Raw genomic sequence first — 26,723 nt, 5'->3', positions numbered from 1 at the left:
TTAAATATTTTGAAATATTTAATAAAATTTATGATATATTTAAGTTACTAATCCGCCCGTTAGGGCGGGCCAAACCCTAGTTTATATAATGGGAGATCGAGAAGAATTTGGAAAGACAACTAAAAATAGGAAAAGTACTATTGCATTATAAAGTTTGATTTGGGCACTTGTGTATAGATTTCATTTTTATATTGATCAAAATTTATTTTATAAGAAAAGAATATTATACTTGCTGTGTAATTTTATCTTTTATTGTCACTTAGAATAGTTTGTTCATGTCTTCTGACTTACTCGAAATTATACAGTTATACAATTTCAATGGGTTTATTTCATATAGATCAAAATTTATTTTATATAAAAAAATGATATTTCAATAAACAAAATTCGGTTTAGTCGGGTTTGGTTTAAATGGGTTGATCGGATTAAGTGATTGAACCCTTCCCTATACTACACGCAAGCTTCTCTCCAATGATGATAAACAAGAGTTTTTCTGATTGTTTGAACTTGTGATTCGAACTAACACCAAAAAGTGTTAATAAAATTTATGATATATTTAAGTTACTAATCCGCCCGTAGGGCGGACCAAACCCTAGTATTAATAATAATAATAATATGTGCGCATCGTTTCAATCCATTTTCTTTCTTGCTTGCACGTATGCTGATTTAACATCACCAAACGAATTAATCTGAAGATGTCACGTTTGTTGCCAATTCTGGAAGTTATAATACATAACACATAACCTAGATTCTAAAGTATATGTACCAAGGAATAACTATGTTAATTCATTCCAGTGATATGGCTGACATTTCAAATTTGGATTTGTTGAATTAGTAATTTTGTAGTATGGTTTAATTAAATTCTCGATCGAATATTTTATTTTGGTTAGTTGGTGACGTCGTGTTGTTGGACTAATTAAACTCGATTCCTTTTAACACATGTTCAGAGTTTAAGATTTAAGAGTTATAGTTTCGAACTGAATTTCAATATGAATAAAATAGAGGTTAAAAGATATTGGATCGGATCACAAAATATGTAATTCAAGCAAGCAAATTAATGTATAGAAAATTCACATGGATAGCAAATAATTTAAACAAACAAAATAAATTATCCACACAGACAATCAATATTAGAGTATTCAAGTCAAGGAAAGACGATCAATATTTTCTTAAAGAAATGTATTATGAAAAAAAATCAAGCTTTTTTTGGCTCAGCCGCCGGCGTTTCTGGAGCCTTCGCTGGAGCTTCAGGAGCCTTAGCCGGAGCTTCAGGAGCCTTGGCCGGAGCTTCAGGAGTCTTGGCCGGAGTTTCAACCACCAGAGTTTCTGGGGCCTTGGTCGATGGAGTTTCAGCCACTGGCGCTGCAGCAACAACTTCTTTTTTCACCTCCTCCACTGGCTTCTTATCTTCCGCAGCCGCCTTTTTCTCCTCTTCCACGGCTGTCTTCTTCACCTCCGCAGCCGCTGGGGCAGGAACCGGTGCCGGTTGAACCTCTTCTTTCTTCTCTTCAACTATTTCTCTCTCTTTATCGCCGCTTATAACTTCCTCTTCTTTGGCCGGTTCTTCAGTTTTCACGACTTCCTCCACAATATCCACCTCCCGTGACTTCTCGGCCGGGAGAAACAAACATACTTTCTCAAATATGAACGTTACTGGTCCGGAGCTGGTAGATGAAACTTCACATGCAGCCTTTGAACCAGGGAACCCTGAGTTGATAAGTCATATAAAAAGATTATTAACTCACTTTCTATATTATACAATAACCTTTGCAATATACAATGTATCTAATATCATCTGTATTCATTATATAGTTCAACCGTGGAAATCATGATGTTTAGCGAATTAGACGTCGTACCAATTTCGACAAGCGCCTCGAGGAATTTGTGCACCTCGGCAGAATGTTTCATTAAACCATCCTCCTTAGGCTCCTTCACCAAAGCCTAATGTATAGACATTATAATCCAAGAAAAATTAACAATAATTACTGTTTACTGTAAATTTATAAGAGAAATTAGAAGGAAAATTATTGAATAAGCACCTTTAGTTCAGCAGACGTTGCTTCGTAGATTTCCACGACCTTGGGTTCCAGTTCTGTCCTTTTCTCCTCGATCTCCTTGTTGATTGCTTCCTATTAATTAAATACATGGATATTTTAAGAGTTTTTTTCGAAAAGATTATAAATAATCACACACACATATATCATGTCGTTATAATTTATATATGTGAATACCTTAGAATCATCGAAGGTTAAGGACTTGCTAGCCTCAACAACTAGAGCCTTCTTTGTTGGGATTCTCTCGAATAATTTCTTCATTGTTGGAACAACCCTCGATTTCCAGTAACCCATATCTTTTTGTGTATTTTATAATTCTGCAACCAAAAAAATTTATTAGAAAGTAGAAACTTTTCTATATTTATCGTTTAGATGAACATAATGGAAACAAAAGATCTTAACATCTAACCTAACCGAATAAGGACGAGACGAGACTATCTGATCATTCAAATACATAACTAAACTTTTGCAATTTATACATTTATACGCATATAAATATACATAATATAGGTTATACCAACATATATTAACCTTTGTTCTAGCACATTTCTATGGTTTACGTATCTAGCTCCCTAGTTCTTTTCAATAGAATTCAAGAGAATGCCAAAGAAACGTAATAACGAGTGCTGAAAAGAAAAACGCATCTTTTCATGTCTAAATAATCGAAAATGAACTTGTTTATATGTATGAAAACGTAATTTGTATACATTTTTGTGCATGGTGAAACTTACTTGAGATAACGAGTTATTATTCTTCTTGATTCTCTAACTGTTTAATTTGTGTTTCTCTGTTCTTTAAGAAGCCCTCTTCCTATTATAGAAGGAATTATCTTGGGGGATCTTCCTATTATAGAAGGAATTATCTTATAATCCCCCTTTGTTTTCCATCTAAACGTGTCTACCTCTTTTTTGTTTTCCATCTAAACGACGTGTCTCCTCTTTTTTTTTTTCCGTTGCCGCCAGAATCATTTCTGCTGGCTGGCTGGTCGGCTTAACCGGAATCGGTTACCTGAAATTCAAATCAACACATGGTTTTATTTTGTTATATTCCTTTTCTTCTATTATCTTCCAAGGTTTAATTGAGTATTTTGTATGAGTTATGAACCGAAATTTTGTATTATTGCCATTTTGAATTTCCGGTTTTACTACAAAACCGGTTCAAGGCTCAAAGAGAAGACATACATAGTTTACAATATATTTACCGGCTGGCACTGATTTTGCAATTACAGCTAGCAATTTTAAAAAGTGGGACCTCCCATGGTGATCTGTAAGTCTGTAACGTACAACACAAACTCTTCTGATCTTATATTACAGTTTATACTTTATAAGCTAAATTAGTCTTACAAGCGTATCTGAGATTTTGGGGGTTTGAAACATGTTAAAAAAAAATAAAGTAAAAACTTTTTTTCATAATTTAAGAACCTATGCGCATGTGAAAAACTTTCAAAAATTTTGGAGCCAATACCAATATTTCATTAATCTGTGCCTAGATCCGGGCCGGATTAGCTTGCTTAAAATTTTTAAGTTTTGTTAATTTAGCTTAACTAAACGTACATATTTTGTTGTATTCTTAGCTTATTTTGTCAACGGATTGGCTGTTTTAGATTTCGTATCTTTATTTAAGAAATTAAATGAATATTGATACGAATATATATCTCCCATGAATAAAATTAGACTGACGGCAGATTATTTATTTAGCAAAAATAATTATTTTTTGAACACAGACATCCCGCCATCAACTTCTAAGGACTAAGCAGGAAAGCTCCAGCACAACATGGTGTACACTTCTATATATACAAAAGATAGGTTAATCAAATAAAAACGAAGAGACAAAACCTATTTTTACAACTAGCATTGTACAAATGATAATGTTTATTCATTGACTACTTAGGACAAATAATTCAAATTTACAGAATTAAAAACAATAAAATTTTACAGCTGTAATTTGTTATATAAAAAGTAAATATTTTGAATTCAAACATGGTATATAAATGATTAATTACAGTTTTTTTTTGTAATTGTTGATATGATCTGGATAACTAAACCGGAATAGAATATGTACGTACATATTTCAAACTTGATATGATCTGGATAACCAAACCGGAATAGAACAACTGATGTAACAAAACTCACTATAAAAAGATCTCGCATTCTTAGCTAAAGAGTCCAAAATTCTATTTTGCGCTCTTGGGATATGAGATATCTTGAAGTCTAGAAAACAAATCTGCAACGTCTTTATCGCCACTAGTTCTGTTGCAAAACTTAGTCACGCGTAAGGCTCTTTTATCTTTACGATCAGATCCTTGCAAGCCGTTCCAAAGCTCTAACATGACGAATATTGTAGCATACTCTCAATTATCCAATTCAGTGATTCCATTTCTGAATGTAACATAGTCTATCGCCGTTCTTAAGTTTTGGGTCTCCATAAGTTAAATCTTTCTAAAGCTATCCATCTCAATCCAACCGCAACCACTGAACTGTGTTGTGAAAGTCAATTAACCATCGACCATGCAGATATTATCCAAACTTATGACTTAGTATTCGCTAATACTATGCTCTTGTGGAATGGAGGTTACCATCTCATTTGCGTTAAACATAGTTTCCGAAGACTATTGTTAAACTAGTAATAACAGACAAACCGCATGAACCAGGTTCTTTAAAAAATATCTATGTATTTTTTAATCCATTCCATCTAATTACAAAACTTTTCATTTTAAATGAATTAAAGCAAAGTTCTTAACAAATTAACAATTTCAGTTCCCTTGATTAATAACAATTTGACTGGACTGATCTTACTACCCATCATGCAGTCCACTTTCAAAACTTTGTATTTATCTTGAATCAGTGGTTATGTTTAGCCATCTAATTGACTTGTGTTCTTTACCAGGACGAGATGAATAAATTTAAGAGAAATTGCCACAAATACCACATTTATATTACCACTTTTCATAGTACCATTTTTCATGTTTACACTAATCATTTTTACACTTACTTTTAATGAAGAGTAAAAGACAATTATATTCATAGAGTTAACTAATCTAGACTTAGAGTTCAGAGTTGAGGGGTGGGTATAGTTTTTAGAATGTGAAATTTATGATTCTAATAAATATATAAATAAATACTTAAAAATTAAAAAAAAAGTTAAAAAATAGTTTCAAACATAATTTTCGATTTTCAAAAAAAAATTTGAAAAAAAAATTAAAAAAAAAAAATTATAAAAAAGTCCGAGTTTGAAAAAGTATAATTCGAAAACATAAAAAAAAAATTATTTATTATTTATTTAAATAATGATTTAATATATATAGATAACAAAGGTATAAGAGTCGTTTGTCATTTAATGAAAAATGTATTTTTGAAAATATCTTTTTAGTGGTGATAAAAATGAAAAATGATACCATAAAAGTGGTAAACATAAAATTTCTCTTAAATTTAAAGTTATACTGCAAATGCAATCAACTATTACATGAACCAACGTGGAATTACCAAAGAGGAAACCTGTAGAGAACTTGAGAAGATGATTGGAAATAGAAACAAAATTGTCAACGAAGATTACTTCGACATCACCAACATTTCCCGTCGAATTCTAAACTAATTCATCAATTTCGGATGCTTATTAATTAGACGTTCTATATACGGCAGATGATGTATTCAGCCACCGCGATTATGTAAAATTGAAGGATTATATCTTTTCTTTACTCATATATCCAATACATCTTCAACGAAATTATCATTTTATTTCTTATCTTGTGCTGAAATGTGTTATTTGGTTTTTGATGAAAGTTAATATAACAAAATCCATTACGATCACTTCAAAGTGATGGAAGATTTAGTCTAAGCCTGCATCAAATGCTCTTATTGGTTTCTTTATGGTTCGTCTTGCAAGTATCTCAACATAATCCTTTCTTTTCAAATGAAAGATTATCACATGAATCTCTTCAGTTTCTACGTACGAAACTCTAATGAAATATCAATATAGTTGGTGAGAGAAAGCAGAAACTCTTAATATCGAGAAACTCTTAATAATGATGACTTATAAATCAAGTAAAACAACGCGGGTATTTACTAAGCACAACCCCAATATGTAAAAAGAAAACAGAAACATAGAAGATTTGTAGGACTTGGAACACGAAATAGAGTGCTAACTGCTAAATCAAACTTTGCCAGCATGCGAACGCCCTATAACATGTTCAGCTTTATTAAATCATAGAACATGCATCAGAAAATTCAATTTTCCGTCATAATCTGACAGTTAGATTACAGATAAAGATTTGGATCGGACAATCTTAGCACTGGGGTCGTAAGAAGTGGATTCTTCAGCTTCAACGCGATCCCAAACTTCTCCTCGACCTCCATTCTCTCTCCTCGAGGAAGTTTCCAGTCAAAAGAATGCAAAAGCGTAGCGATATTATAGAGAACAATTCTCTCCCCCATCGCCATTCCCACGCATATTCTACGACCAGCTCCAAACGGAATATAGTTGAAATCATTTCCGTTGAAGTCATAAGATTTATCAAGAAATCGGTTGGGATCAAATTCAAGTGGGTTCTCCCACACATTTGGATTTCTATGGATTGCCCACACATTAATGAAGACCTTTGAATCTTTAGGGATAGTGAAGCCGCCCACTACGGTGGTTTGGGATGGGCGGTGAGGAATAAGGAGTGGTGCAACCATGTGAAGCCTGAGAGTTTCTTTCATAATGGCAAGAATGTATGGAAGTTAAGGGATGTGAGACTCCTCCACTATTTTATCTTTTCCCACAACTTCGTCAAGTTCTTGTTGAGCTCTCTTCATGATATCCGGTTTGTTTATTAGCTCGGCCATTGCGAACTCTATGACATGTAACGATGAATCTGTACCACCGAGCACCATGTTCTATATATAGTTGAGACAGTTACGAATTATGAATTTTTTAAAAGAAAATATTATATCAAACAATACTAAGAGTAAGAGCGATATACTAACTAGTAAGGTCTAAGAATTAAATCCCAGACCCTAAAAAATAATAAGCTCTAACACCCAAAACTAAAATATTTATATTCTTTAATTTTTTTATAATCCTATTTTTAGTTGACATGTTTAAGATCATTACTCCAGTAATCATATATATATATATATATATATCAAGCTGGTAAAGATTTATAATGTATATATATTTAATTAAAAAAACCAAGTTTAATAAATCTTCTTGGCAGCCGTTTGATGCAAAAAATAAATAAATAAATCTTCTTCGCGTTATTAACTTATAGCACTCCATTAGAGAGAATATCTTACGTACCATGAGCAACGCCTTCACATCATTCATGTTCAAATTTGTCTGCCCATCTTCTTCATCCTTGATTTTTAGTAAGACCTCCAGAAAATCTTCACCCTTCCCTTCACTTCCCTTATCCACCCCCAGCCGTTGATTAATGACCCGGTCAAACAGCCGGTCCAGCCTCTGAGCCAGTCCTCGCATACGCTTAGCTAAGCCCTGAAGATCAAACCGGTTCAATGCCGGGAAAAAGTCAGATATATTGGGCACCATCAGGAGGTCATTCATCTCTTGAACTAATTCTATGAACTCGGCTCCAACAATCTCTCTCTCTTCTTCTTCAACCGTAGCGCCCCACAACATCTGCGTTACAACATTTAGTATCATCACGAATATTTGTTCTCCCAAGTTAAGCTGCGATCCTGCTCGAGCCTGATCCGCCAAATACCTAACTGTTCTCCTGGTCTCTCCGCGACGTAGGCCAACAGATGAATCCAACCTGACGTTGCTCAGTATCTTATTAACACATAGTTTCCTCAGCATCCGCCACCTTGGTCCATATGGTGACCAGGCTATGTCAATACCACCGTACGTGTTTATCAGAGCCACGGCAGGAACATCGTGGTTCGCGAAAATGACGTCGTTGGTTCGTAGAATCTCACGGGCCACCTCAGAGGAGCTAACCACAATCGCCAGTTTGGAGCCGAGCCAGAGTTTGAAAATGGGACCGTGCTCTTTAGCCAGACCTTGGAAGTAGGTGTGAAGCTCTGGTTTGAGGAACGGTAGGTTTCCGATTATTGGAAGACCCCAAGGTCCCGGAGGCAAGGGATGGGGCTGCCGTTTGGACTTGGCGTAAAGCCAGATATACCATACAACAGAGGATAGAGCGATCACTATTATAGCATAGTCAACGTGGTCCGCGCAACTTAGAATCTTGAACAGACTCGAGATGGTTACCATTTTTAATCGAGTTGATGGATAGAACACAAGAGCCGTTTTGATGTGTAATTTATCATGAAGTAGGACTTGATATAATCTGGTTTGCTCAAATTTTTTAATATAACTAGATGGTGACTTTAAACCCAAAAAAAAATAGATGGTGACTGATGAACGAGTGAATTAATAATAATAATAATAATAGTTAAAAATTTATTCAACTGTTGAAAACTTGCAGTGATGTCGTTTGAAAAGGAAAAAAAAATTAACATTCATTAATCAAGTTAAATCTGTTCAAAAAGTTGAAAAATATAGAAGTGGAGTCCACATAAAATATTTAAACCAATCAAAGTTGAAAATTCTATTTTATGAAAAAATATATATATAACTGTTAAATTTTAATTGATTTTTTAAATTAAATAACTTAGATTTTTATTTTTCCTACTTGTTTCAAGTGAATTATTTTTGTAGGAAATACATTTTCTAAAAATGTTTTTAATATCATCATTTTTATACTATAAGTTAAATATTTGGTTTATTTTAGTTGAATACATAATTTTTATTATAATATGATATCAATTACTAATAGATTGTTATTTATATAAATAAACAAAAAAATATTAAAATAAAATTCTAATTAAATTTTAGAAATTGAATACTGAAATATTTATTTTAATTTGTCAGTAAGGTAGTAGAATGTTAAATTTTTTTTAAAAAAATCATTGTATAACATAAAAATTAAATAAATGTTCATGATTATGTGGAATAAAGACTATGTAATATGGTGATGGATTGTAAAATTGTAAGAAAGTGGCTGTTAAATAATAGAACATTGTGCATGGTCTAACAAGTAACTGCTTAGATAATCCAGATTCTACAAGTAATCAATTTGACTTTAATCTATCTTAAGAAATATATGATGTAACGTGTTACACTATTTTAGAATTATTTTAAAGCATCTATTTTATGTTTAAAAAAAAAACGGGAAAACTCAACTATATGCTAAAGGATAAATCAATTAGTTATGTGGCGGATGTTCAATAATTCTTTTTATGTTTAATAGATTTTTGATAGACAACAAAGTTCAAATTATTTCACATAAGTATTAGGCTGCCCAAAAGATCAAATTATTTCACGTAAGAGTTACCCATTGAAGTCATAAGAGTCTTATCTTTTCAGTTTTTCTGTGGTCTACTAGCTAAAATTCATGTATTGCCTAATATGATGATATATTTTCATAAATTATAGGTATTTTTTGAACATTTAATTACATGTGTTACCTAATACAGATTCTGAAGATGATCTGTTTTTTTTTTTTTATAAATTTCATGGCTTAGGACTTTTCTTAAGAAAATAGTTTGTTTCCTCCACCATACGCATAAATAGATCTTTCAAAATTATTATATCTATAAATATAAATATAGGTTTCATTTTATCAATTTAAAAATAAATTCATAAATAATTATTCATAATTATAATTATTTATTATTTATTTTCCATTTGATTTAAGATATTTAATTTGATTTTTGGTTAGTTATATTAAGTAAAGTTAAATTAAAATAAAATAAAACTTATTTTATATATATATATATAAACTATAGTTTCGAATATATAAATTTAAAATTTATTACATCAATAAACTGTAACATTTTGTTTATGGCAATAAATCAATAATCCTCAAACAATAATTATTGTATAGCATTTAAATCCAAATAAGTTCAATAGATTTAAAATTTTATTAATCATCTATATACCTTTGGATCCAAGTATGACTTAAATATTTAACTTTTCATAAAAAAATTATCAAATTGTCATAGTTTATTTGTTAATATATTTTATAATGAATATGGATAAAAAAATAAATAATTATACAAAATTACTTACTTTTATCATAAATTCATCTAATAAAACTTTCTAGGTACAGTTATATTATTTTTAAAAATGTAATAATAATTCTAAACATAATTTACGTTTATGGTATGTAGCCAGATTATAGAATTATATATCTTAGTTTAAGAATTTTATCAAAAGTCAAAGTCTTTATGATTAAATCATGTCATAATAAATAAAAAGAAATATGTCATCATTTTGATTAAATTATATAACCATTTGTCTTTCAAATGAATATGGTGATGATGTATATAAACAAATATTTTTAAAAGAAAATCACATTTCAAATAGTTGATTTAAGGGATATATCGTCTTACGAATCCACAACCTCCCAAACATTAAAAGAAAGTTGGTCCGACATGCCCCGTATATATTATGTGAATGTCGTTTTCTAATATAGTTTTAAAAACATTTGTTTGTTTATAATATGGAAATATCTAGTTTACTTTTGTGCAACTTGTAGCGTGTGTACGATAAAGAATTAAACAATAACTTTTGTGGCGGCTGTTAAGTAAATTCGATTATTAGATAAATTATAATCTATTATTTTTCAAAAACATAAAAAAATGCTTCAAATGAGAGAAAAAACTTCAAAAAACTAAAATTTTAGACTGGTATAATAAGAAACAATCTTATCAAGTTATTCTTTAAACCTGACATAAATACAAAAATATATATCCTGTAGCCAGTGGCGGACCCATAGTTCAAACTATATAATTATAAAGAAAAAAATAAATAAAAAATGTCACGCTGAATTTCGTTCCATGGTTTGGGGTGAAACTTTACCAACAGAGCTGCTGGATACTAATAGCTTTAGTAACAAAATAAATGATATAGAGATTTAAGCCCCATTGGTTTACATCTAAAATCCTTATATCTATCTTTTTAAGACGGAAAAATGAAAATAACAGAATAAAAACGTGAAAAATAAGATAAAATTGTGAACATGAGACAATGAGATAAGTAATTAATATATTGCTTTGTGTCTTCAAATTAAATAAATTACATATAGGTTAGAGAGTTTTAAAAAGAAAAACATTAGATTTTTGTTACGACTGTTTAAAGATAAACTGTGTATATTTTTCTATGTAAATAATAAAAATCTCAATTAGATTTACTCAATCGAGTATACTTCACATGAAGTCTTTTACACCATAACTTATAATTAAACTCTTATTTCATGAAACTTTTTTGGTTTAATTTCGGTTATGTTTATATTAAAAGTACAATTCACAGTTAAATAAAAAAATCGATTTGAAAAACTTCTATATGAAGTCTCTTATACCCTGAATTTACACTATGTATGTAAATAATACACCTGAAGAATGTTAGTGCATAACTGCTTGGCAAACTTTCTTTACGAAGTCTCCTAAACGCAAACTCTAAAATCGAATAATTGAATTATATAGCAGTAAACCTTTAATTAAACAATAAATTAACGTTTTGAGTACTTAATATATATAAATAAACACTTACATGTCAAATTAACATTTTAAAAAATATATATAAGACTCCAAATCTAATTCTATATTTAAAAATATTAAATGAAATTGTATTTTAAATATATTTACATCCATAAATATTATATTTTATTGGTAATAAATTTTTACTCAAGTATATAAATATAACAACATTTTTTTCATAAATCATAAGCTAAATTAAAACAAAACCAGCACTAAATTATTACATGAAACAAAAAGAGTGAAAAAAGTCAACCCAACATTTGCCTTTGATGTTGATAGGAGTCTGCCAACATTTGACAAACGAACAACACTATGATCGATGTATATAATCAGGAGGATGTGATGTGATGTGAGGATGTGATCGCAAACGCACTCAATTATTACACGAAACAAAGAGTGATAAAAGTCAAACCAACATTTTCGTCCCGCGGTTATGCAAGTCTTCAATTCCGGACACATGTTGGACGTTCTTATACATAAGTTATGCGAGACTTCAACGAATATCTCACCACTTTGCTTGTAGATCAATAACATCTTTAGTTAAGAGTTTGCTTTTGTATCCGTTTGGTTTTTGGAAAAAAAAAAGTTGCATACACCAGCGAAACTGAGCTAAAGGAATCCAATAAAAATAGGTCCGAATGATATAACAACGCAAGGTTTTAGGCAGGATTCTACTTAGAACTAGAGATTAAACACAAAACTTCGTAACATCACTCGATCACATAGTTGGGAGCAACGGCCAAGATCCTCTCATCTCTTCTTCTTGGTTCTTCACCTTCTGCTTCTTGCTCATTGGATAACACTATAAGGTGGCCTTCTTTACATACCAAACTCTGTAATGCACATGTATATATGTTCTGGTGTTAAGTAGAAGCATAAAATTTTACAATAATCTTCATTTGCAAAATTTGTTTTGGATTTACCTCAATAATGGCTCTGAGTTTCTTGATATCGAGTTTGACTTGCTCTTGCGAAGTGTACTTCTTTTTCTCGTTCTGCTGATCGATGTACCATCGAATCAGCTCCTTTTGTCTCATTCCAGGCAATTCAGAACCTAAAAGAAGAAAAAGAGTTCATTTGTTTTAAACGTTGAGGAGAGCAAGAAATGGTTGCGAGGACTGATGAGTGATGTAACTTACAGTCTTTTTTAACAGTTTCTTCGTGTTGTCTAAGGCGAAGCACTAAGGCCTGTGTGATTCTATCATATTCTTCTTCACTTATCACCAGCTTTGGAGCTGCTGCTCCATTATCTGCTGATAATACACCAGGATTGTTCGTTACGGTTCTTAAGTTAAGTAAAATGATGAGCATACACGGTGTTTAAATACCTGCAGTAGCAGGAGCTGCCTCGGCTGAACCATTCTGTTGATCTTCATCTCCATTAGCAGGATTATCAGCGTCATCTGCGTTGTCCATGTTGTCACCGTTAGCATCTTGATACTCGGAAAGATCGATATCCCCCGACTCAACACTGGATAAGAGAAACAAATACGTTACGATTAAGATTTTTTGGAGAAATCAAGAGCTAGAAGAGGCTTTGAAAAATTACCTAATAACTGAAGTCTTTAAGAGTCTGACAGCTAAAAGAACATGACTTGGTTTCACCTGAGAAACAGTTCTCAGATAAAGCAAAATAAATGACTTGTAGAAAAATGAAAGAAACGAGACAAGGTTATATAATCACCAGTGTTTCTAAATGACTCCTAGCAATGGCTTCTGAGAGCCTGATCAGTGCCTCTAGTTGCCTCACTGTCATTCGATATGCGACTCTTGTGCCAGGAGTTGTGTCGCCTCTGCGTAGAGCAACATAAGACTCGACCAGTAGCTTTCTTGCTTCTGGGCTTAGCTGCAACACAGATGAAGATACCAAAAAGATGTTAGCATCTCCAAAACATAAGCTTTTTGGGGTTAATTTACAACCTTTGGCTTTAACGTTTTGGCATATGCAATGTAGCGCTTGAGTTGTACGGTAGTAAACTCAGGCGAAAGAGCTGCTTCGTGTTTCTGGTGGACACGCACGATATGATGGGCGATGTGGTAATCCGTTAGCTCATCAGGGTCATCAATCATAACGTACACAAGATCGAACCTCGAGAGAATGGCAGGTGGAAGGTTAACGTTGTACTGAACACATGATCAGACCACAATTAGAAATATTCAAAAAACTTCAATGAAAGTTCTTAAACAAAGAACTAAATAAAAACATGCATCCACTGAAAATCAACTAAGGGGATAACCTCACCTTAAGTGGCTTAGATTTATCATATCGCCCACCAACAGGATTAGCTGCTGCAAGAATTGATGTCCTAGCATTCAAGGTTGCTTGAATCCCAGCTTTTGTAATGCTTATCGTTTGCTGTTCCATGGCTTCATGAATAGCAACCTTTGTGCGCAAATGTAACAGTAATCTCAATTAGCCACAGTCAAGGAAACTCAATCCTCAGTACTGTAACAAGAAATGATGAACATTTACCTGATCTTTGATATCCATCTTGTCAAACTCGTCAATGCAACAAATTCCATTGTCAGCAAGCATTAAAGCACCAGCCTATGAAAGAACACGATGAAATCAGTTACAATTGAAACATAGAAATCACAGTATCAAAGGAGGCTAGCATTGTTCAAAGTTTAATCAAAGTTTCATTGCAAGCAATCTATAAAAATGCACATCAAAAGTTACCTCAATGCAGAATTCTCCAGTTTCTGGTTCTTTAGCCACAGTTGCAGTCAGCCCAGCTGCAGAAGAGGACTTCCCAGATGTGTACACAGATCTTGGTACAATGCCTGCGGTGTACCTGCAAATATTAAACCAACACTAAGGTATCAGAATTCTGAAGAATAGGAAGACGCTTTGTCTTTTCAGCGAGAATCAGTACTTGAGGAATTGGGATTTAGCACAGCTGGGATCCCCAACTATACAAACATTGATGTCTCCTCTAAGGTTGATGCCTTCATGAGTGGTCTTATGCACACCACCAAGTAGCATAAGTAGAACTGCACGCTTGATGTCTTGATGACCAAAGACTGTCGGTGCCATGCTTCCAACTAACTTATTGAAGTAATCAGGAGTGTTCCTCATCTGCTGAATTTCATCGAGCTCTTCTCCCTAACATGTTTTAACAAGAACAATTTCAGTACTTGTGTATATAGTTACAATGTGAGAGTTCACATAAAAAGAGTAAAACCGGACACTGCTGAATAATAACAATCTCGATTCGTATATGTAATTTAGTCTAAGCCTTACCGTGAACTGCTGCTGATCATCTTCATTAGAATCATTTTGGCGGTTCCTCATGTCAGTGTTCCTGCTACCATCAGCTATCTGAAAGAAGAAAACATTCATTGAGATTGGGTCGACACGTCTCACCTTGAGTTTTGATTTGAAAGTTACTTTAGTTGACAAACCTGCACTGAGTTCGCAATAAAGGCAAGCCGGTACGAAAGATCTCGAACTCCAAGAGCCTTAAGACCCTTGACACCTTCATGTCCAGCAGTGGAGCTTTTCTGCTGCGATGAGTCACGGCGGCATTCTGCTCTCTCGCCAGGTGCTGCCAACGCGGATATGTCAGGTATCACAACAACCGTCCCCGTAAAAATAACCCTGCGAGGACAAAAACCCAAAAGAAGGATTCAAAACGAATGCAACTAAAAGATGGGGACATAAACTAGCGAAAGAGGGAAACTCACGTGTCACCGGCTCTGGCCTGTTCAACAATCTCATGACGCAGAATGACATCCAAAGAGCGTGGCAAGGAACCTGCAGGTATCTCTTTAGAAGTCTCCTGCATCCTAACTCTTTGCCAATCCGCAAACTTGCTCTCTTGTCTAAGCAGTGCCCATCTTGCTCTGTTCAAACAAGTTGGGCTCACACAGATCGTAGGCTGCGTCAATGACAAAAAAAAAAGTTAAACAAGGAATTTCAAAGCTAAGAGCGTCTTAAAAAAGAAGCAATCGTTTAAGTACCTGTGTGTACTTAAACTGTTGCTCAACGTTCTTAATAACGCTGCCACAATCTAAGCACTTGAAGGTTCCATAAAGAAGCTCAGGTCTGACTTCGCTAGTTCGAGTAACCACACCAGTCACCGACACAAGCTTCCCAATTTCTGAAGTCGTTAGCTCCCTCAACCTGGAATGGAATGTTGATATTAAGCATATAGTTCATGGCTAGAGAGAGAAACGAACAGCTACTCTCAAGTTTTTTAAGACAGAAAGGCATTCAATTCATCATCACAAACACGAAAAATGTATCAAACAAGATAAAGGTCATGACTTTTATGAGGGAAGGAAGGAAAGACATATTCATTACCTCTTGGTGAAAGGGAGGTTGTAGAAAGAAACATTGATATCTTTGTTGGGAGTCTCATCAGAAACGAAAGAAGGATTCATTTCAATCACAAACCTCTTACAAGCATTCCTCACATACGGCTCAAACCTACACCAAATTATCAACCACCCCAAATTAACAAATCTAGGGTTTGTTTAAAATTAGAAAGAAAAGCACAAAACCTGAGGTACTCGTCAGCTATTGCTCTCTGAAGAGCGTCGTTGAAACCCATGACATGTGAGAAATCGATGTACATCATTGTCGATTCTCCGCCTCGGATTGCCTCAATCTCCGCCTCGTAGTACAGCTCCGGCTTGTTCGCATCTAATCGGAAACTGAGGACAAACACCAAACGTTAATTTACAATCGAATTAGAGCGATACGGAACAAACCACAAACCTCTTGAGGAACTCTAAGAAGACGTTCTCCACTTGAATCGCTTGCTCGTCCATTACAAATCCACCAAACGCCTCCATTTTCAAATCGGAAAACTTAAACCCTAATTTTCGTTTGAACAGAGAGTGAATGTGTCCTTCCCAGTTTCTCACTACGAGGGGGTAAAGAACATTGCTGAGTGCTGTTGTGGCGGGAAATTAACTGGGCCTCTCTATCATTTTCCCGCCAAATCCATAGCGTACGATGGGTCTTGCTAATGGGCCTCATACTGGGCCATATAATAATATTACAGGCTTTGATTTTTAATATATCTTTTTTTAAGTGATGGAGTATTATCCAAGTGGCATAGGGCAATCGTCGTCTTCTTCAATCTCCAGAGAGATGCAGAATCTGTGAATTGTAAGAGGATTTTTTTTTATTTTTGGTGTTTAAAAGATATAGAAGAGGAAAAATGGTGGCGGCTGCGACGCAGATATTTCAGTTACCGTTACAGTACTCTGTTTCTTCGGGCCAACGGAGTTATCACGGTGTTTGCTTGCCGTCTCCGGTTGTATTCCGTAGGAGTAGTGGACAGAGGAAGAGTGGGAGGTTGGGAAGTTTGGTAGCTCAGCAGGAGAAAGGAGACGCGGTGGAGATTCGAGTTCCGGTTCCGTTAACATTGGAGCAACAAGAGAAGGAGAAAGAAGATAGAGACGATGAAGACGAAGGAGAAGTAGATCCTCAAGATCTTAAATACGTCAATGAGATCAAACGGGTTTGTTATTCCCATTTTTCTTAATTTACTGAAATTTATAGATAAGTGTTCTGAAGAATTAGATAAGCTCATGGTTTGTCTAGGGACTACGTTCCTTACGTTCTTGACTTTTCGTGATTCGTTATAAAGACATGTAATTAGTATTTGATGAAATAAAAACGTTTTTTTTTTGTTTTGGTTAGGTGTTGGAGCTACTCAGGAGGAACAGAGACATGATGTTCAATGAGGTAAGTTCTGTGTCTGTATTATTATTATTATTTTCGAGGAGACAAAGGATGGGATAGTAATAAGTCTGTGAAACTTCAAATCATATTAGGTCAAGTTGACCATAATGATTGAGGACCCAAGGGAATTGGAAAAAAGGAGACTTCTCGGAATAGAAGAGGATGATGCCCCTAGTAGGGAAGACTTAGCTGAAGCCTTGGAACTGGTAAACTTTCATTTAGTCACACTACTTAGAGTGAATTGTGAGGCGATGATATGCTAGTTTTCCGCATAGAGAAGAAAGGAACTCAACTCATATATGGCTCAGTTCTAGGAGTATATACAGTTGTGAATCACTCGCTTGGCTATCTGGAGTGTGATTTTTTTGTTAATTAATTTATACAAATGCATCTGTAGCTTAGTACGGTTACCTTTCTTGAGTTGCATTTATCGTTGATCTGTTACATTTCTTGGTTAAATGGGAATGGGACATTATGCTGGTCTGTCTAACTCCAAGGTTTAGACTTTTAGTATGCAAAATTGTCTCAAGCTGTATATGTGCTTGTAACATGATTCTGTTACTCGTTATGGTATCAAGCTGTCGCTTCACATGACCATGTTAAGCAGTTTGCTTTGTTTAGTATCAAGGGGTTGGGGAAATAGTTACTTTTCGCTTAAGTATATGATGATCCTTAAGTAATGTCTTTCTGTCTTCTCACAGGTAAACGAAGGGAAGATCCCTAAAGATCGTCTCACTCTCCAGATGCTGTACGAGGAAATGGTCCGTTGGCCAAATTTAGAGGTACCTCTTCTTTTAATCCTACAACAATTGTTTTGTCTGTATGGGCCCATTGGTAGAGGAAACGACAACCGTTTCTCATGAGGCAATCCAAATCCATTATGCAACAACTGACATAAGCTTATAAACATTTATAGAGTAAAGTTCATGAGACATCCATGGTAGCATACACACTTGGTGCATTTAATTTATCGATATTTCTTACATAAGGAATTGACTAGGCATGGAGGTAGCCTTTTAAGAAACACATAAAGCCTATTGTATTAACTGATATAACCCCAAGGGGAAATGTCATATCGGTACAAAACCTTTCAAATCTTTGTTTTATTTGATGGTGTTGATTCCTACATCGTTCCTAAAATATGATGGAAGAGTATCTTTGTGTGTGTAACTCTCTGGTGACCGCTGATATACATTTAGTTAGTTAGTTTCGCACAACTTTGTTTCAAAGCCTTTTATAGTAACCCTTATCTTGTGGATTTGAAAAGGTTGAGGTTTCAAAGAAGCAGCGAACAAAATCACTGTATGCGAAATCCACAGACACCGGAATAGATCCAAAAGAGGCAGCCAAGAGACTCAACCTAGAGTGGGATTCAGCTGCTGCAATTGAAGAAGCCGATGTCGATGATGATGACACTGGAGTAGCCAAGAAAGCCATGGTTTGTTCTCAAAACTTTCACAGAGTTGTGGTTTTACCTTTAAATCTGTACTCTGTCTTCCAACATTTGAAGTGTTTTCCTATTCAAAACCTTGGGATCTGATTGATACTTTTCTCTTGCCTTTGTTCTTATTCTGCTGCAGGGTTATGGAGCGTTGTACTTAGTCTCGTCTTTTCCAGTTATCATCGGTATATCGGTTGTATTAATCTTGTTTTACAATTCCCTTCAGTAGATTCCCAAACCTTTTACGTTTTTTCACATACACCAATGACCCATCATGGATGTTTTGTAACATAATATAATGAAATAAATTTCAATTATTTAATCGTCTTCTTCCCTAATCAACAGCTTGTGGTATGCACAACTTCGGGTAATATTCCAAATCTTCTGGTAATATTATAATAAGTCTGGTTCGTGCGGGCATATCTATCTTTGTCAGATCCTGTCTCAATCTTGGGCATAGTCTCATGTGAAAATGCTATAAAATTTTAGCTTTTTTATTCGTTTATGTGTTTTATAATAAAGTCAATAGCCTTTGGCTGAGATTAATACGCAGGTAAGAAGAAAAGCTGGACGTGCAAATCATGACCAAGTGTTAGCCACCGAACGTGCAGTCCATGCTTACTCAGTGTATATAAGTACCCATTATCTCTTTAGCCTTAAGACGTAGCCTTTGCCATTTCTCATCTTACTAGTTAGACATTTTCAGACCGAAAAAAAGACAATGGCTGCTGCAGTTCTTATGCCAACGATAAGCTTTAGAGACGGGAGCATTCACGAGGATTGGCAAGTTCTAGGCAGAGACGAGCCGAAGAAGAAAATTCTGGTCAAGCAAACGAGTATGAGGCATTCCGAGAGAGAGATATCGATGGACCCCAAGTCAGTAGTCAAGTCTTTGTCTATGTCACCGTCCTTAAGAAGGAACGATAGCTTCGATATGATGCTGTTACCGGCCATGTCACCTCCTAGAGACTTAGATGCGCCAATGCCTCTTCCTTTGCAGCCAGTGCGGACTAAGTTTGTGAGCCGTAGCCTCCCAAACTCAACCACAAATTCTCCTAAACAACGTTCTGGTCTGATGCGTGCGCTCAAAGGCAAGGAACAAGACTCGTCTTCGTCGGCTTCATTGAAGAGAAGCAAATCTTGTGGATCTACGAGCAAGAGACTCTCTCTTCGAAACTCTTTCTTCGTCAAAACCGAATCGAACAAGAGCATTAACAATAACAATACGTTAGAAGACGGGTTCAAATGCAACGCTCTGTGTTTATACCTCCCCGGTTTTGGTAAAGCTAAACCGGTCAGATCATCAAGAAGAGACGATTCTTCTTCTTCTTCCTTCACCCGAACCACCACTACCACCACGTCGTCATCATCGTCCGTTACCGTTTCAAGAACCGTCTCTGTTAGAGAAACCACGACGACCACTACAGTGATCTCAGCTCGAGCTTCAATGGAGAAATTCGACTGCAACTCATACGCTTCGGAATCTGGAGGGGACGAAGGAGGTGGTCACTTATTCGACTTACCGTCCGAGCTAATCAAAAGCGGTTCCGGTAAAAACGATCACGACGATCCAGTTTCAGCGGCTTTCGTGTTCGACAAGGAACCTGTTGAGAAAGAGATCAAAGGGGTTTTAAAGATGTCTGGTTCGAAAAACAGAAGATCGATGGAGTCTTCCCTTCGCCAGGTTCGATTCTCCACGACGTCGCCTGTTTCTTACCCAACGTCACCGGCGATCTCACCACGGTTGCTAGAAGCCAGCAAGAATCTCAATGCTTTCTTGGAAGCTCAAGCAGTTTGAGTGATAATTCGAGTTTTAACTTTCAATATATAAGATGTAATATACGGATGTCTTTGTTAAAATGTTTTTTTCTTTGCTAACAATTTCCCTAGAAATCAATATCCTTTTTAAATTTAGAATTGAGCGATTTGTGTCAGTATTTTAATGTCAAATTTATAAAAACTCGTTGAGATCGCGTGGTTGCATTATCATATTCTGGATAATGAATCAGGGAGGAAACAGTCCTCCAAACAAAAAATTCATGGAGGAGACCATTTTTGAACAAAGTTTATTGATATAAATGGAAACTGTAGTAGATTCGCGGAGAATATAACAGATGCAGAGATCATCTAGTTTCGGCTACCTCTCTTGAATGTGTGTGTACTTCCGAGTTGGAACATTATGGCATAATTTAAGTCATTTAAAATAATAAATTAGTAATTTGTGAATGGATATTAATGTGGGAACTAGATTTATCACCCGCACATCCGTGCGGGTAGATTTTCATTTTATAAATATATAACATATACCATCGCAAAACTTTCAAAGATATAATTTACATTTTAGTGTTATATATTGTGTAAATCTATAATGTTATTGATTATGTTTATTATTCGATATTATTAATGTATAATGATTTATTTTATACATTTTACTTTATTATTAATATATTAATATATTTTCGAGTTTGGTAAAATAAATTCATAGTATGAAATAACCAAATTGAGAATCTCCTTCAGTTTTTTCTAATTTTTACAAACCGAATACGATACATTTTAAAATTTTATTTAGTTATACTATAGAACTAACATTTTCTTAGCATAATTTATATTTTATATGTTATTTATTTTAGTATATTGTGGGATTTTATAAGTAAATAGATTATAATAATACTATATTATTAATTATGAAATCAATCGCTGCATTAATTCAAAAATATTTTAAATTTTTATTAAGATTTTGTTAGATTTTTTCCAACATATTTTGTTATAAGTAAAAATAAAATTTAAATTTACAGTTAAAATTTATTTATTAATATCTATATATTTTATAAGATTTTTTTAAAAATGTTATATATTAAATAGATTAATTAAAATAATCAAATTGATGTAATTGATGAAATAAACCTAGTATGATTTTTATGGTATTTCTTTTAATAAAGAATATATATAATATAATTATAAAATTTGAAAAATAGCGTACACTTTTATTTTATTTTGTTTTGTAAAAAAATATTATTTAAAGTAATGTACAATAGTATATATTATTAATTACGAAATTAATCAATTGTATTAATTTAAATAAAATATTTTAAATTTTTAGAAAGATTTTTTCAGATTTTTTCTCAACATTTTGCTATAACTAAAAATAAAATTTAAATTTACAGTTAAAATTGATTTATTATTATTATCTTTATATATTTAATAGATTAATGTAAATAATTAAATAAATGTATTAATGAAATGGACCTAATAAAACTAGTATGACTTTTTTATGGTAGATAAAAATGGTACTTCTCTTTTAATAGAGAAGATGGTAGGGTTCGTGAATGTGCTAAAACAATTTGTTTTTACATGTCTCGTTTCAATTACATTTAATGCGGAACCGTCGGTGCACATTCCCTTGTTTATGTTTTTTACAAATTTTATTTGCAATATTGTTTCTACCTTTGTTGTTATGTAGTTAACTTTGATGTTAATTGAGATGAAATGACAGAATGAATAATTGTTGTCGTTGTTAGGAGATTTGTTGATTGGAAATAATTTGTATGATTGTTGAGCATTTGGCAGTGAGAGACTTTCCAGCCTTTACGACAATTATCAACCACGAAACTTGGAAGGAAGTTCTCCGTGGGCCTCACAGTAACAGTTGTACGTGTTTCCAATTTTTTGAGTAATAAACAATTAAATAAAAATGGTAAAGTAAGTAAAGTGTGTATTTTGATAAATGAGAATATAACTTTAACTTAATTAGTGACATTTTGAATTTTTTAAAAGTCGAATGGAATTTATAATGCTTTTTTCTCACTCAGTTCTAAGGAAGAAAAAGTGGAAACTTTTGGTTAATTAACACGACAAAGATCCATCGAAGACCACAACTACTTTCACAAATACTTATAATTAAAGAGACTACTTTTCCAAATACAAATAACCAAAAATATTATTAATCCCATAACAGAGATGCTTATATACCAAGTGACTCTGAGCTGTATGATTCTATGAACCCCATTTTATAATACAAGAAAAGAATACTACAAAAAAGAGAGTAAAAACTCCATTGAAAACCATTCGCCTAAAAATACCTTTAAAGATTTACGTTACAATACAAAAGTGAAAACCATTACTGCTAATTTACTCCATTTTTTTGTTTTCATTGCCGTGTCCTAATCAGCCGATCTCCAATCGTCCTGATCTCAAACGTCTTAACTGCAAGGCCAACATCACGCATCGTGGTATCAAGAACGTAAGGATTGTTATCAAACATGATGCGTGTCCCGTTAAAAAGATGACGGCAAGGTTCACGACGCTGCGAGATTGAACCGTGGTAGTGAAAATAGCGGATTAAACTTCCAGTTCCGTGGTATGTCTTCCCTTGTACATTCTGCGACATGTGAACTCCCGTCGCAAACACGTGACGCGGTTGAACCGCGTATTTCCTATCCCGTCGTGGGACTTTCTTCACATCTCTGTACGCCAGTTTCTCAAATCCCCATTTCCTGACAACACACAACTACAATATCAATCATCCAAAAACTACAATCCATTTTTTTTTTAAATAGAAAAATCACAAAGAATGGAAAATACTAACCAAAGCATATATTTATACTAAACCAAAACCAATAATATATTTAAATTTTGAACCAAATTTAGCCAAAATTACTTGTACCTTTTACCCAACTATTTTTATTTTTTTTTAAATAATCCAATAAAAAACTTAAAACCGAACTAAATTATATTCAGTAGAATTCACTAAAAATTTACACAAATGGAACTAACCAAAACCAGAATTATTCGAATCAAACTACCCGTTTGAATTGAACTTGCTGGCCTACACTTATCAATCAAATCCTAGCAAATCTCAAGTTAGTTTTGGAAATCTGAAAGCTACAAGAATCATTGAAGACAACTCTTACCCACATGGACCACTATTCGAACCACTGAAAAAAGCGTGCAACAAAAAAGAACTCTTTTCACAGGAAACACATTAACAGAATCAGATGCTACTTTAACAGTTTAACCAAATTAGTGATTGATTCCAAACGCTTAAACCAATCAAGACCAAGACTTTTCAATTCCGGTTTAAAAAAAAACATTCCCAATAATAGTTTACCTGTAAGTTCTCGCCGCACCGTCGCCGGAGAAACATAGCTGACTACTCATAGGCATCTGTTCAATAGTGAACTGAGAATATTCCTCTAGAGTTTCCATCACCGACGAGATTGTATTGTTCGGCGGGATACCGATAAACTCATCAACATCGAAGAAGAAGATCCACTTGGCATCGAATCTGTATCTGTGCAAACAATCATTCACCACCATGAACTGATTGTGATAGTATCCATCGAACCGTTCTTGATCTCTGATATCGTGCAACGTCACTCTCCCTAGCTCAATCCATGGCCGTAAAACCTCAAGCACTTCCTCTTGAACCCCTCCGGCGTCGTGAAGAACGAAATGAGATTTCTCTCCGAAGAATCTCGCGTGGTAAGCGATCCATTCCCTCACTCGCTGCGGGCTTAGGTTCCCGTAGAGAGACGAGCCGCAGTAGAGGTAATCGTATTTTTCGCGGCGGCGGTTGGTGTCGTAGAGATCGAAATCGACGGCGTTTGGGGACTCTGTGAGGACCGGAATCGAATCGGTGACGTTCCGATCTGCGTCTCCGGTGGTGGCGTGCAGGAGAAGAGTCCCGCCGGAGTTTTTGGAGTTTACAGTCGCCGGGAAAGTGCAGTTCACGACGACGGTTGTGTAAACTCGACCGTATCCCCAATCGGTTAAGATTATACTGCCGTCGGTTAACACCCGGTTCTCAGATTGGTTAAGTGGGACCCACTCGCAACGGTAAGACGGATGCGCGTAGACGTGAAGTGGCTTCGACGATAAGCCGATAACGGCGAAACTGTTGACGCCGCCTCTGTACGCGCTCATTAACACGAAGTTGTAAGCCGCCCAGCCGTAGCCAGTAAACGACCGTTTGGTAACGCCGTTATTCAACACCGACTTCGGTTTAACATCGCCGTTATCCACTACCGTGTTGCCAGAAAACAGCCGTTTTGTATCACCGTTATTCACTACGGCCTTGTCTGTTAACGGCCGTTTAATGACGCCGTTTTCTAATCCCGGGTCGGTTACGACGGCGAGTGAAGTGGAATTAACGGCGTCTGGAGCGGCGATGCGTGAGATGCAGAATCTGAGTTCGGAAGCGGAGATGGAGAAGGAAGAAGGTATGAAAGGAAGAAGAGTAGCTAAAGTGCAGAGAACGAGTAACGCCATTAAAATGAGCTTGAGCTCGGCGGAGAAGTTCCATAAGAAACAAATTAGAAGGTTTTTATTATCCTTAGTGTTTTGGTCTTTCTCTTTCGCCATTTTCGAGGGTTGTTCTCTCTACTGATGAAGATGAAGAAGAAGACGAATCGGAACTTATTGAGAAAGTAAAGCGACAGAGCACAGAGAGAAAGAGAAGTACAAGAAATTAGAAGGACAAGTGAAAAGAGAATGATAAATTAATGTCTCTGTTTATAAATGGGCAATTTTGTCAGATAGTCTTTTTAAGTATTTATCACAAAAATAACACTCAAGAAATAAAATGACCAAAATAGTTTACTTTTATTTTATTTTTTGGCATCAAACCTTTTTTTTATTTTGAAAATTTTAATTCTAATTTTTACTTTTAATAATTTGAAACTCTATCTCCAAAAACCCACTCCTTAACTCTAAACTTTAAGTTTAGATTAGTTAACCATAAGGGTAAAAATACCCTTTAATAAAATTTATTTTGATCATTTTCTTCGACAAAAACTTAAAAATGGTTATCCTCGAAATTTTTTCTTTATTAAATTATACTATTATTTATTTTACTTTGTGAATCACATACTTTGTAAAAAAAAACCGCTTACTTATCATGTTTGCCTTATTTACTTTGTTAATTTTCATTACTAATTATATAGAGATATTTTCTATCGTACACCTTAAAATTTTCTTTTGTCACAAATATAGTTTTCAAGGACCAAAATGACCAAAATATTTCATTAAAAATAAATATATAACTATATCCATAGGGGTCTTTAAAATGTCAAAAATTAAAAAATAAAAAATATTTTCAAAAAGCATTTTTGAATTTGAAAAATAAATTTTTTAAAATTTTCGAATTTGTAAACATAATTATTATTTTTTTATTTATATTTATATATATAGGGTATAAAGGATCTTTGTTTTTTTTAATAAAATATTTTGGTCAATTTGATTTTTGAGAATTTTTTTTGGGACAAGAACTCAAAAATAATGTATTTTGTACTTATGTATATATGTCATTATTGTTTTTTTGTTTTTTTTTTTTTAGGAACTTTCAGAAATCTTAAATATATTTTAAAATTGTACAGGTGCCAAACAGCAAGTTATGTGGTAATGGAAAGAATTAAAAGTAAAACTATTAGCAGCCAAAATGAGTTGGATGTGAGGATTAAAGGGATTAGCTTTTTCTTCAAAGATTTGTTATTTTATGTTTTTCTCATGCATACCGGTTTACTTTATTTTACGCTATTTACAAAATGAAACCTCTAGTTTCTCTGATTTAGACTTATAGCCTTGTGAAATATTTATCATCGCCGTTTGTAAAATGGTTAGCGAAAGTTAATAACAAATTAATTTGAGAATTTATATAAATTCTGACTGATTATCCTTCTCTCGCTTAATCAATTTTGTAAATAAACAAATCTTTAAATATTACAAATAACAATAATACTCACTCCGTTTCTAAATGATCTATGTTTTAGAAAAAATATTTTGTTTCCAAAAGATCAATATTTTACATTATCAATGTATGTAAGAATGTCAAATTGTAAACTTCAAAAACATTAATTATGTTTACTGAATTTTTATTAGTTAAAAATTATAAGAAATAGCTAAATACGGAAAGTAATACATTTATTATCAAAATTTTTACGTGTTTTCATAATAAGTGTGAAAACTCTAAAACATGAATCATTGATATGAATTAA

The 26,723-nt window shown here is 34.0% G+C and overlaps 6 protein-coding genes across 8 annotated transcripts; 2 read left to right on the top strand and 4 right to left on the bottom strand.

Moving 5' to 3' along the window:
* Positions 1-1,017: 1,017 nt before the first annotated feature.
* On the bottom strand, positions 1,018-5,100 carry LOC103827887 (plasma membrane-associated cation-binding protein 1). 2 transcript variants are annotated; one of them, XM_009103445.2, is made up of 5 exons: positions 2,783-5,100; positions 2,229-2,368; positions 2,037-2,126; positions 1,854-1,938; positions 1,018-1,704 (listed from the first exon to the last, which is right to left on the bottom strand). In XM_009103445.2, exons 2-5 carry the CDS (start codon positions 2,343-2,345, stop codon positions 1,193-1,195), a joined length of 804 nt encoding a protein of 267 aa, XP_009101693.1. In that variant the 5' UTR covers positions 2,346-2,368; positions 2,783-5,100; the 3' UTR covers positions 1,018-1,192. The 2 variants fall into 2 exon arrangements, with proteins under 2 accessions (XP_009101693.1, XP_033128315.1); XM_033272424.1 differs by having other exon boundaries at positions 2,229-5,100.
* Positions 5,101-6,049: 949 nt separating this feature from the next.
* On the bottom strand, positions 6,050-11,882 carry LOC103827886 (flavonoid 3'-monooxygenase CYP75B137). Its single transcript, XM_009103444.3, has 2 exons — positions 7,329-11,882; positions 6,050-6,925 (listed from the first exon to the last, which is right to left on the bottom strand). The coding sequence occupies exons 1-2, from the start codon at positions 8,262-8,264 to the stop codon at positions 6,770-6,772; spliced, it is 1,092 nt and encodes a 363-aa protein (XP_009101692.2). The 5' UTR covers positions 8,265-11,882; the 3' UTR covers positions 6,050-6,769.
* A 258-nt stretch (positions 11,883-12,140) lies between these two features.
* Positions 12,141-16,638, bottom strand: LOC103827885 (DNA replication licensing factor MCM6). 2 transcript variants are annotated; one of them, XM_009103441.3, is made up of 18 exons: positions 16,317-16,638; positions 16,100-16,252; positions 15,900-16,025; positions 15,557-15,719; positions 15,281-15,474; positions 14,999-15,194; positions 14,838-14,915; positions 14,470-14,699; positions 14,274-14,388; positions 14,067-14,141; positions 13,836-13,976; positions 13,514-13,717; positions 13,278-13,439; positions 13,143-13,198; positions 12,922-13,064; positions 12,733-12,846; positions 12,517-12,647; positions 12,141-12,426 (listed from the first exon to the last, which is right to left on the bottom strand). In XM_009103441.3, exons 1-18 carry the CDS (start codon positions 16,391-16,393, stop codon positions 12,304-12,306), a joined length of 2,481 nt encoding a protein of 826 aa, XP_009101689.1. In that variant the 5' UTR covers positions 16,394-16,638; the 3' UTR covers positions 12,141-12,303. The 2 variants fall into 2 exon arrangements, with proteins under 2 accessions (XP_009101689.1, XP_009101691.1); XM_009103443.3 differs by having other exon boundaries at positions 12,733-12,843.
* Positions 16,639-19,056, top strand: LOC103827883 (ycf3-interacting protein 1, chloroplastic). Its single transcript, XM_009103439.3, has 6 exons — positions 16,639-17,067; positions 17,250-17,294; positions 17,384-17,497; positions 17,993-18,073; positions 18,559-18,729; positions 18,872-19,056. Exons 1-6 carry the CDS (start codon positions 16,765-16,767, stop codon positions 18,959-18,961), a joined length of 804 nt encoding a protein of 267 aa, XP_009101687.1. The 5' UTR covers positions 16,639-16,764; the 3' UTR covers positions 18,962-19,056.
* A 250-nt stretch (positions 19,057-19,306) lies between these two features.
* Positions 19,307-20,642, top strand: LOC103827884 (uncharacterized protein DDB_G0271670). Its single transcript, XM_033272408.1, has one exon. It carries the CDS (start codon positions 19,454-19,456, stop codon positions 20,528-20,530), a length of 1,077 nt encoding a protein of 358 aa, XP_033128299.1. The 5' UTR covers positions 19,307-19,453; the 3' UTR covers positions 20,531-20,642.
* Positions 20,643-22,649: 2,007 nt separating this feature from the next.
* On the bottom strand, positions 22,650-25,397 carry LOC103827882 (galactan beta-1,4-galactosyltransferase GALS2). Its single transcript, XM_009103438.3, has 2 exons — positions 23,840-25,397; positions 22,650-23,225 (listed from the first exon to the last, which is right to left on the bottom strand). Exons 1-2 carry the CDS (start codon positions 25,090-25,092, stop codon positions 22,880-22,882), a joined length of 1,599 nt encoding a protein of 532 aa, XP_009101686.1. The 5' UTR covers positions 25,093-25,397; the 3' UTR covers positions 22,650-22,879.
* Positions 25,398-26,723: the final 1,326 nt, after the last annotated feature.

The sequence above is a fragment of the Brassica rapa genome, chromosome A06 (genome assembly GCF_000309985.2).
Source record: "Brassica rapa cultivar Chiifu-401-42 chromosome A06, CAAS_Brap_v3.01, whole genome shotgun sequence".
NCBI classification, from domain to species: domain Eukaryota; kingdom Viridiplantae; phylum Streptophyta; class Magnoliopsida; order Brassicales; family Brassicaceae; genus Brassica; species Brassica rapa.
This window is presented reverse-complemented; position numbering and strand designations above follow the sequence as displayed.